Here is a 19051-nt window from a genome sequence, read left to right on the forward strand (position 1 = left end):
GCCACAGAGGTAGTTGAGGAGGTGCGTGCTGTTTCTATTGATTTGGTCCCACTACGTGCATCAGAGATGATGTTGCCTGTGCTTGTTGCCTTTGAGGAGAAGCTTCCTGTATTGCGTGCCACAGATGTGTTTGAGGAAGTGCGTCGTGTGGTCAAGAAATTAGATGTAGATTCCTTGAATGCCGTTGGAAATGAGGTTGGTGTTGATGTGGTTGCCGAGCCAATGAATGTCTGTATGCTCTATCGTGTTGGTTTTGTTGGTGCTGGGTGGAAGCGTCTTGTGGACCATAATCGTCATCGTTTGAACGAGTGCTTCCTTGCCGATGCTGCGGTTCGTGCCGATGTGGTTCCCAAGTCTATTGAGAATGTGACTTGTTCCGACTCTGGCGACGTGGTGGTGACGGCGTGGATTGAGCACCCGAGGCGGCTGGCGCAGAGCGATGTCTGCCGGTTCTTGCACGAGGCGCCGTTCTCGTCGATGTGGGAGCTTTACGACACGGTGTCCGGTCGGGCGAGCGTGACGGGCGGGGCGGCGATGGCGACGACATTTCACCGCGTGGGGTTCGAAGGGATCGACCGGCCGTTGGGGGGGCGGGGGGAGGCAATTCGGACCGCCTTCGTGTTGGACGTCGCGGAGGTCCTCTCGCTCCCCAACGCAGCGGTGCGGATTGCGGGCCACGAGGAGGCAGCAAACGGAGGGCGGCTTGTCTTCGACGTCCTTCTCGACCATCCATCAACACTCGCAGAGACGGAAATTGATCGCGTCCTCGCAGAAGCACCATTCACCCGCGTGTGGGACGTCTACAGAAACACCAAGACTCCCGTCATGCATAAGCTACCACCACTACGGACGCCCCCGCGTTCAGTCTCTCCGCGTGCGCTCTCCCCGCGTTCGCTCTCTCGACCACAGCTCTCCCCAGCGCACTACCGACAACATCAAGAGCAACAGCCCCACTGTTGCCCACATCACCTTTTCCAGGACAGCGGAGATTCTCCACGCGGTACGCAACATCACTATCTGCAACCAACTTGTAGCTATTTGAACTACATGCTGGCTCGAGGTGGGGACCCCAGGACAGCACAGCGTCCCAGACGTCTCCCACGGCCTTACCGTGTTTCGCCACTGAGGAATTCACCGAGGAATTCACCGAGAAGCTCAGAAGTTCACAGCGGGGCAGTCTCTGCACTTGTGCACATACCTTCAGCGGGACGCGAAATGTCGCAAGAAAACCCGGTGATGCTTCCGCCGCTGCGCTTCACCCCACGTACACAGGAATTGACACCAAGAACCGACTCTCTACATCCCCGGGCTCAACCAATGGCTCCACGACAACAACAACAACAACACTTGATAGATCTCCGGGGAGTTGGAAACGCGCTTCTGCAACGGCGTCTGAGGAAAAAGGAACATAACGTCTCATAGTTACTACCAGAGACTGCCAGTTAAAATCGATCGGTGTAGATCACTTTAAAGAATACTTGAAGACGAAGTATTTCCACCTTTTTTCTTCTTCTTTTTTCTTTCTGAGAGTATGAGAATGAGTTTGATTGTGAATCCCTGTATCAATAAATTTTGCACTGGAGTTATATTAATATATATACAGTTGTACCATACTTCTGCCACTACTTGAGAAGTGTGAATCGACTAAACTTTGCACACCAATTAGATCATATGTTTTACTCTCTCTCTTGTGGTGTGTATACCTCTTTATATGTATATTCTGTAAGTGCATCATTGGAGTTTTATTCCTTTGTGCTACTCTTTTTCCTTCAATATTGTTTCTGTAGGTTCATACTAGCAGTTGTTATTTCCATCTGCTCCCAACGGTGCTGAGTCTTCGATCCATCGGCTGCTGTTTTGTCCCACCCAATACGTTATTATGTATTCCCCCTTCTATTCTATATTGTTTATCTATCTATCTTTACATCTTTCTTATTTTGTTTTGCTTTTTTTTTTTTTGCCTCTTTTCTTCCTGTATTGGGCTCATTTTGAACCACGTTTCCCTTCAAGAAATCTAACCTGATTGTTCTCCTTTAATATGTATGATTGAGTGATCTTTTTTTTTTCTTTGACTCTATGTCCTTTCGTCCGCCCAAAGGCACTTTGTTGTTCGGCATACTCAATGATTTCTGTCTTTTTTTTTCTCGTTTTTTCCTGTTTTGGTGTGGATTCTGTGTCTCTTGCTTTTGTTGTTGTTCCTATTCTGGAGAGTGAGTGAGTGAATATGGAGATGACTGAAAAGTTATGGAAATGAATATTATATATTTGTATATACATATATGTGTACAATGTGAGTTCTCTTCTTCCTCTTTTTTTTTTTTCGGTGATATTTTCTTGAATTTTGCCGCAAACTCATGAGATGTGTGAATTCATTCATTTTTTCGTTTCGTTCACCTTTCACTCACTCACTCACTCACTCACTCACTCACAGACTGTTTTTGCTTTGATTCTCTTACTTAATTTTTTAAATATTTTAAGACGACTCTTAAATGAGAAAAGGAGAGAATGTAAGTAAGCAGCAACAGAAGTAACAAGAGAGGAATGCGACGAGGATAAATAAGAAAACAAAAACTCAGAAAACATCTACAAGGATGTGTTCAGCATTTTGTTAAGGTATTCATGTGGAAAGAAAAAAAAAAAGTGAGAGGTGTCGTTGGGTTCTGGGGATACACTGGTTTCTTTCCGTGATGCTGTAAATACATTAGCATCTGATCCCTTGTTGATTTTATTTCCACTGGTCTCATAGTTTTCTTTTTCTTTCACATTCCTTGTTTGCTTTTTTTTTTTTTTCTCTCGTTCTGTCTTGCGTCTCCCTCTAAAGGAGCCAAACGGATCACGGGAGGTTAAAAAAAAGAAAAAAAGATGAAATAAAAGTGTCACTGAAAGCAAAGAACAAGAAGAAAAAAAAAAAAAATACTAATTGTTAAATGTAAAATATACGAGTGAGAGGGAGTGAAAGAAAGTGAGAAAAAGATAAGGGAATATATAATAAATGAAAAAAGTACTTCAAAAATGAAAATAAAAGAAGATGAAGGAATGCCAAAATGATGTACACGAAGAGGGGAGTCAAGCCTTGAATTTTTTTGTGTATAGAGATTTCTTTGTCTCGTTTTTTTTTTTTTAAGAAGAATTCGAACTGTTTTCCCCCTACAGACATTTTTTTTTTTTGGGAGAATATGTATTAATTACCGCACTTCTCCGTGCTATATATATATATATATATATATATTACGCATATATGTATGTTCGTAATATTTAAAGTTTTCAACATGGATCTGCGTGTCAATGCTTTTTTATTTAAATAACTGTTTATGATAAAAAACGAAACGCATCTTTTTCTCTTGCAATAGTTTCATCATTTTTGAGTTTCTTTTTTTATTTCCAATTTTTTTTTTCTTTTTTTCCTATTGGATATTACACAACGTGATGGGGGTGCGGTCAAGTGCAGGCTTTTGTGTCAACACGCTCACACACACAAAAAAAAAAAAGAAAAAGAGACAAATATGTATCATTACCATTCTGTTCTTAATGAGTTTCATGCTCAGCGAAAACAAACCCAGATTCTTATTAATATTCTACGAAAGTTTCGCAATACGTAATTCTTTCTTTTTTTTTTTGTTTCACTCTCGTCGTTGTGTTGTTGTTGCTGCATCAGCAGTTATTCAGTAGTGGGAGCATTGATATATATATTTACATTTATTTATGTGTGTTTTTTTTTTTTCCTTATTCTTTTTCTTGTTGGATGGGATGTTGTGAAACAACACTTTGTTTTACATATTCCAATCCACTTGGCCTCCATTTTCTTTTACTCCTTCTCTGCATTGGCAGCTAGAAGAAAAGGAAAAAAAAAAAGGCAAGTGTTAGGACAAAAGAGCAGATTATGAGTACATCAGTGCTGGAGAAGACACTAACTGGGGCGGGGGCACCTTCCACAGTGGTGAGTGTTGTGGCGGCTCTTGCAGAGGCGAGCCGCGCGATATCGATAGATCTTCGCACCGACACGGTAGTGGCTGCAGAGAGCAGCAACAGCTTTGGCGATGAGGTGCTCTCCGTTGATCTGATGGCTGAGCGGCACATCGCTACACAACTGCGCGATTGCCCAACGGTTGCCACATTTGTATCGGAAGAACAGCCAATTCTCACACCAACACCAAACGCGGAGAGTGGGATGTACACTGTCTCATATGATCCGCTAGACGGCAGCAGCATCATCACCACAAACTTCTCTGTGGGCTCAATCTTCGCCGTTTGGCCGGGCCGAACACCAATTGGACTACAAGTGCAGGATATGGTGGCGAGTGTTGTTTCTCTCTATGGTCCACGTACGATGCTTTTTGTAGCTTTCCGTCCTACCACCAATACTAATTCTACAGGGACTGTCTTGCAGTTCTATTTGCACAGCAACGTGTGGACTCCTCTGCGAGATGCTGTCCCGCGCCAAATCAAGAAGAAAGCCACAATGTTCGCTCCTGGCAATCTTCGTGCGGCACTGGAATTGCCATGGTATCGTGATATCATCATGGCGTACATGAATGAGAAGGCTACGCTCCGCTACACAGGCGGAATGGTACCGGACGTGTGCCAAATTGTGGTGAGGAGTGACGGTGTTTACATGACGCCTGCGACGCCGAATCATAAAATGAAACTGCGGTTGATCTTCGAGGCGGCACCGATGGCGTTTCTCGTGGTGTGCGCTGGTGGCCGCGCAACAACGGGATATATGAATATGATGGAAGTGCGAGTTAATGAAGTGGAGCAGCGAACAGCCATTGCACTTGGCAGCAGTTGGGATGTGGAGCGATATGAAAATATGTGCCGCGACCACAGCAACAGTACCAATAACAAGACGGACAAGATTCGAACTTGTAATAATGGGAGTAAACTATAGGTTTTCAATACAATTTTCACGAGTGAATCAGCATACCTGGTGACGCTTCAATGGCACGTGAAAATACTATGATCCATAGGAATTGTGCATTGTATTGTTTTTTATTGCTTGTAATATAATTCTTTATCAAAATTGCCCGAATAATAATAATAATAATAATAATAATAATAATAATAATAATAATAATAAAGAAGGCTGAACAATTCTGTGTTGTATTATTTTTATTCATTTCAAGTGTTTCAGATTGATATAACAACAACAATAGGAACAAGAACGAAAACTGTGTACTGCTGTAGCAGATCCTGAAATCGAAACGTGATTGTTGACCGTTCTTTTTTTTCGTTTGTTTGTTTGTTTGCCTGCATTTACACACTGTCTTTTGCTTACGATATTCTCCACTTAACACACATAAATAAATAAATAAATAAATAAACTTGAAAAACAAAGAAAGAGAGAAAACCAAACCAATCAACAGGGAATGGAGAACACGGGGGCGGAGATGGCAGAAGGAGCCCCACTGCGGACCATTGAGGAGGTGCTCACCGGCGCTATGTGGGTCGTAAACCTTACAGACCCCGCACTCTGTCTTGACCGCCTGAACGAAACGTTCAATGATGTTATCTTCAGCTGTGTCGAAGATGATGATGAGAATGTAGAAGAAGAGCGTGTTGGTAGGCTCAGAACAGCTGCAGACCGCCTGCGAGATGAGAGAGCAAAGGAGGACCTACGTCGCGCATTGCTTGATCTACAGGATAATACATACGTAGATGATGATATGGGCGGAGAAAGGGGTAGCGGTGTAGGGACAGAAGAAAAGGAAGAAGATGAATATGGCGATGATGATGATGATGAAGTCTTCTCAGAAGAGTCACATCTTATGGATGATGAAGAGTTTTTGTCGTGGATTCACCGTAACGACACACAGCGTCGAGATGAGAGAGCTGATGTGGTGGAGAGTACGGATGATGTTGCCCCTGCCAGTGGTTTGGAGCTTGAGTTACACCGTGTTGGTTTAGGGGAGGAAGATAAACGAATGACAGAGGATTTGCTGCCAGAACGACTTAAAGCTATTGAAATGAAGGAGAAACGACCTGGTCTTGGTTCTCGAATGTTACCGCATGGATATTCATACAAAATTCCAATTGAGTATGAAGCTTTTTGGGTTTTGAGACAACTGCGTAGTGCAGGTCAACCTCTAGCGCATAATACACGCATTTGCGCCATCGCCACAAGACCTCTTGCAGAAGTAGCAGATGAACCGGTGGTAGTTGCAATTGGGTATGCGTTACGGAAAATGACACAGGAATATATCGAACCTGCACATCTTATGCTGTACCACCAGACTGCTTTGCATCCTCTGCTGTGTGCATTGTTAGAGGCTTCCCCACTACTGGAGTCAGCGGAGAGCACGTTGCCTGTTGTGTCCTATGCGTACAGCACTGAAACAGGAAGACGACAGCGACCTTACGTCTCAGACCGTTACGTTGGCTTCGGCGCGTTGAGTGATCGTTCCATCGGAGATGGTGATCCAAAGTGGAAACGACTAGACGGTGACGAAAACGATTTTACGCAGCGTAAACCGTGTTTCATTGAATTGGGGAGGTTGTTACTACGCATTCTAGAGCTTGATGTGCTTTGTCATCGACTGGAGTGTCAGAGGCAACAACTGCTTTTGAAATTAAAGGATCACCCAGAGTCTAGTGTACAAGATCAACGTGTAGCACTAGATCGACTTGTGTTTGAAAGTGGAATTGAAGCTGATTTTTGGCAGACTTTTACCGGATTTCTTACCGCAGAACACGGAAGAGGTCCAACTCAAGTAGTAAAAGCACTTGGACTAGAGGATGCATTTGAAGAATATACTATTACTGGACTACAATACCAGGAAAATCTTCTTGCCAATGCACCAATTCATGTTTGTCAGTCACCACAGTCAATACCATTGATGGAGTGGGCATTACAGGTTGGTAATAGTGCACGTACTCCACGTTCTGGTGAAGCAGTGTTATTACTTTTTAATCAAGCTATTGTAGAACAGTTTTCAAAATTACCTGTTCTTCGCAAGCGACTCTTCGACCTTTTCTGTGCAGAAGGTGATCTTATTGTAACATACAAACAGTGGAAACGAAGGGATGATGTTTATCCTTTGGCTACATTCTTTGTTGAACATCCTAGACACTACTTGGATCTGCTAGAACGTGAACGACAGGGAAGGGTGGGACTCTACTACGTTTTAAATGAAGATTTGATACGACGTGAAATGAATCTTCGTCAGCTATATGATCGATCTCCTGATGATGAATGGTCATTAGAACGTGAACGTGCAATGGAGTTATTGCTTCTGCGACTCGTTGATGGACTCATCCCAAAGGTAAAAGCAGAACTTTGTCAATTTGCACAACTCTTTGTGCAGACTCAGAGTATGGAACGTCTAGGTCTTCTGTGTGCAAATGGATCGTATGAACCCACACGGTTATGTCTTGAGGCATATGACAGTGATGCACTTATATGGGAACCTGAGTGGAATGTTGTTGAAGCCCTCCCGTTAGAACGATTCCATGGATTTGGGCGAAAACCTTTAGCACGTGTGTGCGCTGCCTACCGTGGTGATAATGGGGTGACATATTTGAGTTTTATAGATGAAATGGGTTCTTTTATTGCTTCCACACGTTGGGCCGATTGTGCGTTAAATTCTGAGGTTGGTCGAGCAGCTGATTTACAACAAAATATTCAGCTTGAAAAACTTTTTGCACGTTGTAATCCAAGTGTAATTGCTGTTGGTGCATTTAATACAGAATCTCTCTCACTAATGCGCTCCATGCAACGTTTTGTACGGGAACGTGTTTACCCGGCATTCCATGTGCACATTCCTGTGGTATGGGCACCTGTGGAGGTGGCACGGTTGTGCAGTGCGACTACATACGCTGATCTTGAAACTCCTGGGGCAGACTATCTCACTCGAACATCTTTGGCACTTGCACGATATGTACAGGATCCTCTTAGCTCTATTTGTCTTTTATTTGATAAGGAGCGTACTGCACTTCGTCTATCCCTTGGTGCTGCAGTCTATACAACTAGTGAACAAGAAGAGCAATTATACACACGATTATGTTGGGAAATGAGTTTCTGGGTTACAGCATGTGGTGTTTGGATAGATGAATGCGTTACTAGACCAAACAGTGTTGCTTCACTGCAGTTTGTAGCAGGTTTTGGTCCATCAAAAGCACGTAAACTCTACCAGCTGCTGACAACACAGTCTCCAAATAGTCGTGAAGAATGCAGTCGTACAATTACGGAGTATTTTGGTAAATATGTTTCACAAAATGCGGTATCTAGCTTACGTATAGGACCACAAAGTGACGGAGGTGTTTCGGCTACCGATAGAGTTTATTCTTCCCATTGGCATTTACTTGATCAAACACTTATACCCAGAGAATGGTATACTGCTGCTGCATTTATTGCAAGGACGGCATTAAAAAATGCATCACCAAGATTAGTTGCTTTATCAGATTTTATGCAACTTGAAGCGGATGAAAAGCGAGATCGCATAGATCGCCACGCGCACCAACAAGATATGATTATTGCCATTCGTAAAGAGGGTCGTGCTGAATGGAGTTCAATATTGGGTGAACGTGAGGTGGAATTTATACAAGAGGAGATGATAGCAGCTGGTCAGTCTTTTATGCAACGCCCATATCGACGTTTATCAAATAGAGAACTTATGATGTACATCACCGGAATTATTTACTGTTCACGTCGAGATGCATCCTTCTCAAATCGTTCAGTTGATACACAATCGCTACTTATTTCTGAGGGTGATTACTTATCAGGAACAGTACAAGGTGTACGTGGTGGTGGGGCAGTACCGGGAATTCGTGTGGCAACATCATGTGGTTTGGGGGCTTTAATTTCTGCAGATGATATTGACGATGATTCCATGAAACAGGAACTTCTACTGCATGTTCATTCTTTACGTGAAACTAGTGGTACACTAGAACGTCCATCTCTTTCCTCAACATGGCTACGTCGTGGTGCACCCATTCAAGGTGTTGTGATCAGTTGTAATTGGGAACGCTGCGAACTACGTCTGCGGTGGTGCCGACCTCGAGAAACTGAGCCTGGTAGTAGCAATAATAATTTCAAGAGAGAACTTGGTATTGATAAAGATAACGAGGAAGATGGTGATCAAAACTATGTGTCCTATGATACATTTATAAATGATGCGACAAGTAGCGCAAATTCCCTCCGTACCGTTTATATGAATATGGAGGCACGTGTCTTTGCGACTAAAATATCTCGTCATCCTCTTTTCCGTGACACTACAAGTGCTACAGCGTTGTCATACCTGCACGATAAGAAAATTGGGGAAGTAATCCTCCGCCCGGCAACAGGTTTCCGCAATAAGGCGATTGCGGTAGTGAAGATTGGAGAGCGGTCCATGTGCAATTGGCTCATCAGTGAAGAGCGGCGACCAACTGGCGCTATTTATTACCGTCTGAAGGATAAAGTCTCGGGCCGCCAGGTGGAGTTTGGCGACGTGGATGAGTTCTTGAACGGCTTTATTGCCCCAATGGTGGAACTCGTGCAGGGAATCCGCGAACACCGCCGCTTTGTGGGAAGTGCCCGCGAGGTCCATGACGCGCTCGATGCACAACGGCGTGGTGGCCTCGGCTTCGCGTACGTCTTTGCTGAAGTTGGACAGCAGTCGCGGCCGCCGTTTTATCGCGTCTTCACGCGCGGCGGCAACACAGAACGGAACTTCTACTTGCACATTGATGATAGCAGCATCTACGTTCGTGTGCCTATCCGCAGTAGCAGCGGCAGGGGCGGGGTGGAGCTTAAGTGGGTGAAGTGCCGTAATGCGGAGCATGTGAGCGAGCTCGTGAAGGGCCTCGCACGACCTCGCTAAGAAGTACACTTGTAGTTTAAGAGGAAGAAAGAAGAAGGTGAGAAAGAAATATGCTGATTAACGTTCATTCGTCACCTAATTGTATATGCGTGTTTATCTATCTATCTATCCATCCATTTGTATATATATATATATATATATATATATATACAGATGGATGAGAGAGATAGAAATAGAGAGAGAGTTGGCTTCCGTGGGGGTGGGTGGTGGTGGTATGGTGGAATGTTTGTTCTATGCTTCCATCCTCCATGAGAAAGTGATCTCTGTTTTCTCTGTTTGGCTTCCTCTATTTATGGTTAAAAAGAAAGAAAAAAAGAGAGATCATTATGTGTACAGCAAAAAAAGAAAATAATATAAATGATAAAGGAAGAAACGAAGCGGATCGAAAAGAGATGAAATTCCGAAGAAAGTACACACGTAGAGAGAGATGATAAACATACGGATAGACACGTGTTCACACTCCCCATGGTTATGTATATTTCTATGGGCATATATATATATCTGTACGTATAAAAACTGCTGGAGCGATGAGAAACTTGTTGTTGTTTCATATCTAAAATCGACAAGAAAAAAGAACAACAGCAAACAAACAACATTGGTGGCGGCGACATTTACAATAAGAATAAATAAAATGTACTGAAGTAATGACAATGATGCGAATAATTATGCTTTCTCTGTCCTACTTTCTCTTATTCTTTCTCCTATTTTCCTATTTTCCTATTCTCTTGTTCTTATTTTTTTTCCTCTATTAAAAGAAGTAGAAAATCCGATAGTAACACAGAATATAGGTGTGTAAGGAAACTCAAAAGAACAACAACAACAAGAAGTACATCAAAAAGCTTAAAAAGCGCTGCTAGTCAAAGGGGAAGATAGCAACGCTGATCTAAACAGGTGAAATAATCGAAAAAGAAAAAATACGTTTTTTTTCTCTTTTTTTTTCTTTTACTTTTTCTTGTTCTATTGTTTTTTTTTTTCACTCTCCTTCCTGAAGTGAGCATTTATTATTATTATTATTATTATTATTATTATTATTATTATTATTATTATTATTATTATTATTATTATTATTATTTATTCCCATCATTGGTTCAGGCGTTCGACTTCCTCTTTAAAATATATATATATATATATCTGTACCTCGCTTTGTACCTCTGCGTTAATACTGATGGGACGGAGGCGGGCGCAGTTTATTCTGGCGAGGCTTGCGAGGCAGCACCCGGAGCTGCACAAAAATGTCATGCGGGATGTAGAGCGTTTAGAGCGTGAGGCGCGTAGCGGCACTTCGTGTGAGTCGCGACTGGCGTCAAGTGCGCGTGTGTTGTTGCGACTGTTGCGTGTGCACAGTGAACTACGGCCGTACATTGCACAAGGGAATCCTACATGTGTCCCTGCCATGTTGACCAGGATAGGCACCCACGTTGAACGGAGTAGCAGCAACAACAGCAATAAAAATAACAACGATGTTAATAATAATAATAATAATAATAATAATAATAATAATAATAATAATAATAATAATAATAATAAGGATGATGTTTATGAAGATGACGATCATGTACTTCTGAGCCTTGTGTCTGTTCTCGAGGCTTCAGGGACACTCAGCGATACAATGATGGAGGGACTCAGCAAGAACCTCTCAGCATGCGTGTCATTGATCTTTACACGCAATGTAGCTGTCGCTCAACTCGCAGGAACGCTCATTGGTAGAACCGTACGGTTAGCCTCTGACGGTGAGAAGCTTGCAGCGCGGCTGCTCATCGATGAAGACTTTTGGCGTCAATTCGACAATCTCTTCTTTGGTGATGGGCCGGACGCACACATGCATGAAGATACATCCGGTGTTCTTGCTGTCTGTCTCATGTTGCTGCGCGCATGCTGTGGGGTTCATCTTGCAGGGCGCGGTCCAGTTATTTCGCGATTGCAACAATTGTGCGCTCATGCCAGTCTGCGGAACGATGAGCAGTTAAGGAATGAATTGCTGCTTCTTCTTGTTGTACTCCGCTTTAACGCAGAAGAGGCGGATCCATGTGTTGATGAATGCTTTAACCTATTGACAGCTCCTAATGCTGATAATACTACCCATACATATACCGACAAGAGTGACACCAACAACGATAACAATGACAATACCAATGAAACTGAGAGTGATAAGGAGAAAAATGAGAGGAGTGCGTTACGAACGTTTAGTGAAGCACTTGGAGGTGTGGGCGGTGATGAAATTCCCACTATGGAATTTAAAAAAGCGCTTGACTCATTGCAAAAGGATCAATTTGATACTGCTGCGCGATTGCGAGACCTTCACACGATTGCAAGACTTCTCTTTCGTCCTCCAACGCCAGCGGGTGTGGCAGCCGCTTTGCTTTTGTTATTGCCAAGTGCTCTTAAGAGCGTTTTTGCAGCGGCCAGCGGTGTGGATGAGAATGTGAGTGCGTACGCCTGTACAATTCTTGCAGCTGCGATTGATGGGGATGGAGTAACACCATGGGTGACGACAGAAGAGCGAAGTCATCAGCAGCGGCCACAACAACAAGAGAAGAGTGTAAAGGAAGAGCAACAAGAACATGGTGCTTGTAACTATGAAAAGTGCCAATATGAGGGTTTTGATCCTTCATATTTTCAAAAGTGTTTGGTAGAGGACTTCTTTAGACTTGGAGGTGTTGTACTTTTGGAAGATTTACTCACGGATTACAGTAACGGGGTTGTGTTAGCAGCAGTGCGACTGCTACAATCTCTCTTGCGTTTTTCAAAAGAAGCATACAATGTTATATTGGCATCAAGGTGTATTGATAATTTATGTGGAGCTTTAGAGAGTATCAGCCAAGATGAGGGTCTCTCTGGAGTGGTACAACGTCCTGATGGTAAGGCTTTGTTGCTGCTTGCACTCAATACATTCACGCTCTTGGATGCTGAGGCAATGCGACTGGTACCAGAAAACGCTCTCAGTTGTATAGGAACAATTGCAACAGAAGCAAAAGAAGATGTTGGAGTACTCGCTGCTGCTATTCGTGCTCTTTCATTACTTGCAGCAGTGTATCCAATGGCAGCCACCCTAGTGCTAGACTACGAGTATATACATAGTGTGCTTACATCTAGTATAAATGATAACCTTAGTGATTTGGATGCTATTTTTATTATTGGCTCTTTTGACATCATGTCTTCTATTGTTTCCAGACAACCTTCCTGTGTTACCTTTGAGTGGATTGAGACACTAATGTTAGCATCACGGCGGGTGCAAGACTGGAAGGAAAGTCTCCCTGGTTATGCCCACGCATTTTGGGGACTTGTACTAGAGACAGTCAAAGCTTCAGATGATGGAAGTGCGTATGTATTTGAAGATGAGGAATTCGTTGAACTATTACTTGGCGCCTTGACACAATGTTGTTCTCAGTTGTTGCCAGTAAATAGATTTAAAGAAACCGAACATGATAACACGTCTGATGATATTTCTAAAGATAAACGACGTAGACAAGCATTTGAATTGCTTCCACTATTAGTAAATCTGACGAAACATATGCCGTTATTTCAAAATCGACAGAAACTAACGGATTGTTATATTCTTGAAGCTCTCTCACTTTTAGTTGCTGCCCGAGAAGGAAATGTCTCACCGGATTTTATAATTGACGTTGTACTTTCTGTTATTGACAGTGATACACTCTGGAATGTCGCAATCGATATTCTTAGTAATGCTACTCCACATGTTGTAACGAGTTTGTTGGAACGGGTGGATTCCTTTGTTGCAGGTGTAGGTGCAGTATCATCAAAAACAGTTCCCCAAGAGAATGTAGAATCAACAGCCGAAATGGAAGGAGAATTATTAATACCAGTAGACACAGATAATAATACACCACAGGAGGAAGTCCCTAAAAATGATTCTGAATTAAAGGTTTTCTCGGTTACAGTTGCCTTGCTGAGCGCTTTGGTAAATTATAGTGAGGCGAAACGAACCACTGCAACACTTGAGTCAATTAATAAACTCGTAAAAATGGCACTCCAGTCACCTGGCGATTCTATTTTGCTGTCATCAGTGTATGCATGTATACTGAGGTCATTTTCTGGAGTGATGTGCATAGGAAAAGATAATATGATACAGGCAGCTAGACAATTGTGTTCTGAAGAGCAAATTGTTGAATTACTTTCACATCATCTGAATTCATTGAAAATGGATGACAGTGAAAAAGAGTTTTCTGGTGCTCTGTACAATGTATTACAAAAACTACATGAATTACAGAATATTTCATCATCGTCTTCAACGTTACGTGAACAAGTGTTCCTTAAGTTTACTTTGAATCATCTCCTTCGAGACTGTGGGGAACTAGTATGCCGTTCGCTTTTTATTAATCTCTGTGCAAATGAGTTTTTTTTACGTCATATGCTCGAATCTCAACAGTCGGCTTACCGTACTTCTTTGAGCATTGATACCTTATGTGATAATAGAAATAGTAGTATTAATAATGATAATGATAATGATATTCCTGTTACTGTTGAGGGTGTAATGGAAAGTGGTGACGTAATGCCACAGTTTGTTGAAGAAAGAAAATGTGATAAAACGGCAAACAAAAAACCCTTGTGATTTTCACAAGGCATTTATTATTATCCAGCGAGTTGTGGTTAGCAAAACCTCAGCAACAACAAAAGCAATAACAACAACAATTAAATATGCTTTTTTTCTTTCGTTTTTTTTTTTTTTTTGCTCTCTTGGAGTGCCAAATGGATGGGTTTGAGGAGATCGTGAAAAATGAAAAGAAAGAGACACAGTATATGTAGAATTGAGTTAAACTTAACGATTTCATCTTTGTTTCCGATTTTTTTTTTTACTCCCCATTAGGTGAGAAGGGTGTATCGTATTTCCGAAGCCTAAATGACACTCCCAACCTCTGAAGAGCACCCAAGTTGCTTTCCTGTTATGAGCTTTTTGCACGTACCAGGTAAGATGTCACAACCATTATGGTTAATGATGGGAACGGCCTTTCTCCTTCGGACGGGACATGCTGCTGGCGGGAATAGGCGATTTTTCCTTTCAGCGAAGCACACCTTTGCCCCATGGGAGTATCTTGGGAGTCCTGATAAGCTGAAGATACCAGAGGCGTATCGCAAGACGCGATTTGTTATTGGACGATTGTACCTGACGGACTGCAAAGGGAAGGCGATGGCCACCAGCGCAGCGGAGCTACAATTAGTGGCTCTCCATCCTACACTTGATGTTGCGCTGTTGGCTCTGCGGGCGCCACCACCCTCACTATCATTATCATCATCATTATCATCATCATCACCAATATCGTCATCATCATCATTATCATCACCAGCGGCTGGTGATTCGAAAGGACCCGAGTCTGATGTCCACGTGGCGGTGGAGCGGCGGGCGGCGTTGACGGGTGGAGGTCTCACGTTGTCCCCGTCAGATCCACAAAAAGGTGATGTTTGTGTGGTGCGGGGTTACGGCGGCGTTGGGCCGCTGGGGCTTTTGGACACCACCGATCCGGAGTTGCTGCAGCGACTGCCAGCAGCGCAGCGCGATGAGCTTCTCGCGGCACTGAAATGTGTGGAGGGACAACAAGTCGCGGCCACTGCGGCAGTGGAGGTGCTGCACGCAAGTGGGATCTGTCGCGCTACACACGGCCGCTGTTATCACGGCATGTCGGGCGGACCAGTACTTGTGAATGATGAAATGTGCGGCGGCATTCTGTACGGAAAGCATGCGGAGCACACAGAGCATCTCGGGTACACGCCTGCGCATAGCTTTAGCGAATGGCTCTCGTGTGCTACAGGGACTGGGTAGAGAAGTCGGGTATAGTTCTCTCTAAGGGGAAAAACCACTGACAATATCTCATTCTTTCTTGTTTTCTTTTTTTGTAACCACATATTCTGCGTGTCTGCGATTTCCTCATTTTGCTGTGCTCATTTTCTTTTTCTTCTTTCTTTTTTTTTTTCTATTTTCTTCACACATTGTGTATAATGAATTCTATTGAAGGTTTCATAGGAATTCGGTAGTGTGTCACGTTCAGGCAATGTCTGAGGAACGTCCTGCCAAAGTGCAACGAACAGAGTCTGGCGCGAAGACTGTTACCACGCGTGAGTTTCTGCAGACAAGTGTGGCGGAAGGGCCATTCAGTGTTCTCGACAGTGCCATGCGGAACGGCACGCGTGTATTTATTCAGTCCCGTTTTAATAAGTCTCTTGTCGCTACGGTGGTCGCGTTCGACAAGCATTTCAATCTTGTTCTCCGTGATGTAGTGGAACTCACGATGGTTAACAACGAGCAGAAGGAGCGGTCCATTCGCAATATGTTTCTGCGCGGTGGGTCTGTGGTGTTCATTGTCAAACTTCCACAAAATGCAGCGTAGAGATATCTAGTAATGAAGTTCATATTTACGCACAGAGAAAGAAGAGGAGGAGGAAAAAAAAAAAAAAGACACAAACAGACACCGTTCTGTTGCACCTTCTTTAATATAAACACAAGAACAAAAGAAAGGAAATACCTTATCACCTTACTTTTTTTTCTTTGCGTCTTCCGTTGAAATGAGTTTTTTCTTAATATTTCTTCTCTTCTGTTTCTTTTCTTTTTTCTTCTTTACACATGTGTAGCATCTAAGATTTAAAAGTTCATTATGCGCCGTCTCCTTCACATCTTGGCATTGATGCTTGTCTTGAGCAGCACCAGTATCTTGGCTTGGACCGAACAACCCTGCAATCACGGCGAAGTCGAGAAGAAACGTGGCCCTATTACAGTTATTGATGTGAAGTAAAGAGAGTTATACTAGTAGTATGCAGTAGATCTTTTTTTTTTAAGGTATTTATTCCCAGAAGTTTCTTTTCAATTTACGGTGTGGAACTTGCGCACCATATCTTGAATTAAGTAGAGTGTATCTTGGGTTTTTAGGAGGAAAATGAGGAAAAATTGAAAAATAAAGGAAAAAGCAGGTTTTAAGTGTTTGGGTTAATCTTTTTTTTTATGTGTGTTCCAATATGTGTGTCTCTGTCTCGGTGTGTAGCTACCACTGTTGACATATATGTATATATATATATATATATATATATATATATATATAAACCTATGAAAGCGAAAGAAAAATATTAGAAGGAATCCTTCTACAAACTTTTTAGTTTTTAAGTTATATCCTACTATTATTTGAACATAAAACTGAAATTAACGAGGTGAATCATAACATGACACTATTGGTTTATTATTTAATGTTTTTAAAATTTATCTCTTCCTTCCTATATTTCTCTTTCTATTTTTTCATTCTTTATGTAAGGGTTATTTCACGTTATCCCACAAATTCTTTAATGACCTTCGTGTGTGCGGAATGTGGTAACAACATCTCTAGTGTAACATGCCGTGTATGCACCGATCTGCCAGTCGGTGAACTGCCGGCGGAAGTGTGGAAACGATCAGCCCCTACTCACAGTCCATCAACATTACAAAAGCGACAACAACAGAAAAGGGACAATATTGCACAAAGAAGAATCATTACTAATAGGTCAACGTCTCATGGTTCGCCTACGCGAAGTGGTAGTAATAACAGCAATTCATATTTATATGGTCATCCTCTGTCAACCACCACACTACCCCCATTGCAGACACCTCCAAATAGAAATAATCACGGAGCAGAAACGATGTCCCTTCCTGCAGTGGTATTTAAAAAGAGGTCTCCATTTGATACAATGAAATGGCCAGAAAATGGACATCTTCCGCCACTTACAAATAGAGAGACTGAAGATAGGTCTTCCAGTGAAACTGAAAATACAGTTCACTGTATACAGTTTCAAGGAGATGTATGGGAAGCTGTACTGCCAGAGAAGGAAAAGGAACTACATGAAGCTTTGGCGCAGGACATATCTAACACTCTGCGTTTTCCTTGTGTCGCATCAGTCAGTCTTACAGATACTTATGGAGGATTTTTGGCGTATTGCAGCGTGCAGCATCCAAAAAATTTTAGTGGAGAGTATATCGATCGATGCCTTAACAACTATCACTACCCTGCAACCCGAAAAATTTACCAGAGCTTGCGGCACCCATACGCATCGTGCCCGCCAGCATTAGAATGTAACTACTATGAAAAGGATGCATATACGCAAGGGAACCAACAGGTGATGAGCAATTCAAATGATAAAAAACCAGTCACCTCAGTTTTTCCAGAAACACTCCCACAGGGCTTCAACAAAGGACACCTCTCTCTAACTACCTCTGCTTCTACTGCAGAATTCTACAAAAGTCCAATCAAGACGAATCCATCAACAGAATCTTTGAATGCTTCTCCGTACCGACACCAGGAATATTATGGTGTTCGCACATCCCATCAACAACCTCATACACCTATTAACAGCGGAACGGAAACAGGATTGCGTGAAACAACTGGGAAATTAGATTCATTAGAGATGCGCTCTAAGAACACACTAACACGGAGTGATCTGCCGGATCACGCAGCTCCAGACCAAACAGATAAAGAGACCCCGAAGACAATACTAGATTATTCTAATCATAATGTCCCGGACACCACCTCAACTCTCCATGACAAAACTAGTAGAGCCACAACAGTAACAACATCACCTCACCAGAACCCACCTTACTACGAAGTAAGTAATCATAGCTATGACAAGTCCCAACCTTCAGAAAAAATATTAAAACAACAACAAGTGACACTGCAAAGAGAGACAATAGGTTCAAGTCCTATTCAAGGTTCTGCGAGACCAGATGATGAGAGATCTCTAGGGCCATGGTCTATCTCTTCACCACCACCACGTGAGGCAATGATGATGGACAACCGCAGCGTAAGCTCCTATCCCGTGCAAGCTCGTCTGCGAACAGATGATGAACGGTCACTGGCCCAGGAGTCAATTGCCTCACTACCACCACGTGAGGCAGTGATGGTGGACAACCGCAGCATAAGCTCCTATCCTGTGCAAGCTCGTCTGCGAACAGATGATGAACGGTCACTGGCCCAGGAGTCAATTGCCTCACTACCACCACGTGAGGCAGTGATGGTGGACAACCGCAGCATAAGCTCCTATCCCGTGCAAGCTCGGCTGAGAAGTAGTTCTGTAACTTTTCTGCAACACCCTAGGGGAACGAACATTGTGGACGAAAGGGTACTTATAAATTCTTTTCAAGGGTCTGCGGGACCAGATGATGAGAGATCTCTAGGACCTTGGTCTATCTCTTCACTACCACCACGTGAGGCAGTGATGGTGGACAACCGCAGCATAAGCTCCTATCCTGTGCAAGCTCGTCTGCGAACAGATGATGAACGGTCACT

General features: G+C 43.0%; 7 protein-coding genes across 7 annotated transcripts; all 7 read left to right on the top strand.

The window, feature by feature from the left end:
* On the top strand, nt 1-1422 carry TM35_000232420 (uncharacterized protein; the record flags this gene model as incomplete). The annotated part of the gene is made up of 1 exon (XM_029027482.1): nt 1-1422. A coding segment is annotated over one exon (1422 nt), but the record flags the coding sequence as incomplete, so codon positions are not given.
* A 2458-nt stretch (nt 1423-3880) lies between these two features.
* Nucleotides 3881-4888, top strand: TM35_000232430 (putative sedoheptulose-1,7-bisphosphatase; the record flags this gene model as incomplete). Its single annotated transcript, XM_029027483.1, has 1 exon — nt 3881-4888. One exon carries the CDS (start codon nt 3881-3883, stop codon nt 4886-4888), a length of 1008 nt encoding a protein of 335 aa, XP_028881338.1.
* Nucleotides 4889-5366: 478 nt separating this feature from the next.
* On the top strand, nt 5367-9797 carry TM35_000232440 (transcription elongation factor SPT6; the record flags this gene model as incomplete). The annotated part of the gene is made up of 1 exon (XM_029027484.1): nt 5367-9797. The coding sequence occupies one exon, from the start codon at nt 5367-5369 to the stop codon at nt 9795-9797; it is 4431 nt and encodes a 1476-aa protein (XP_028881339.1).
* Nucleotides 9798-10962: 1165 nt separating this feature from the next.
* Nucleotides 10963-14367, top strand: TM35_000232450 (uncharacterized protein; the record flags this gene model as incomplete). The annotated part of the gene is made up of 1 exon (XM_029027485.1): nt 10963-14367. One exon carries the CDS (start codon nt 10963-10965, stop codon nt 14365-14367), a length of 3405 nt encoding a protein of 1134 aa, XP_028881340.1.
* Nucleotides 14368-14655: 288 nt separating this feature from the next.
* Nucleotides 14656-15573, top strand: TM35_000232460 (uncharacterized protein; the record flags this gene model as incomplete). The annotated part of the gene is made up of 1 exon (XM_029027486.1): nt 14656-15573. The coding sequence occupies one exon, from the start codon at nt 14656-14658 to the stop codon at nt 15571-15573; it is 918 nt and encodes a 305-aa protein (XP_028881341.1).
* Nucleotides 15574-15802: 229 nt separating this feature from the next.
* On the top strand, nt 15803-16138 carry TM35_000232470 (small nuclear ribonucleoprotein SmD2; the record flags this gene model as incomplete). Its single annotated transcript, XM_029027487.1, has 1 exon — nt 15803-16138. The coding sequence occupies one exon, from the start codon at nt 15803-15805 to the stop codon at nt 16136-16138; it is 336 nt and encodes a 111-aa protein (XP_028881342.1).
* A 943-nt stretch (nt 16139-17081) lies between these two features.
* TM35_000232480 (uncharacterized protein) lies at nt 17082-19049 on the top strand (the record flags this gene model as incomplete). Its single annotated transcript, XM_029027488.1, has 1 exon — nt 17082-19049. A coding segment is annotated over one exon (1968 nt), but the record flags the coding sequence as incomplete, so codon positions are not given.
* Between the last annotated feature and the right edge of the window lie 2 nt (nt 19050-19051).

Source organism: Trypanosoma theileri, assembly GCF_002087225.1.
Source record: "Trypanosoma theileri isolate Edinburgh chromosome Unknown TM35_Tth_23_V1, whole genome shotgun sequence".
Classification (NCBI taxonomy): domain Eukaryota; phylum Euglenozoa; class Kinetoplastea; order Trypanosomatida; family Trypanosomatidae; genus Trypanosoma; species Trypanosoma theileri.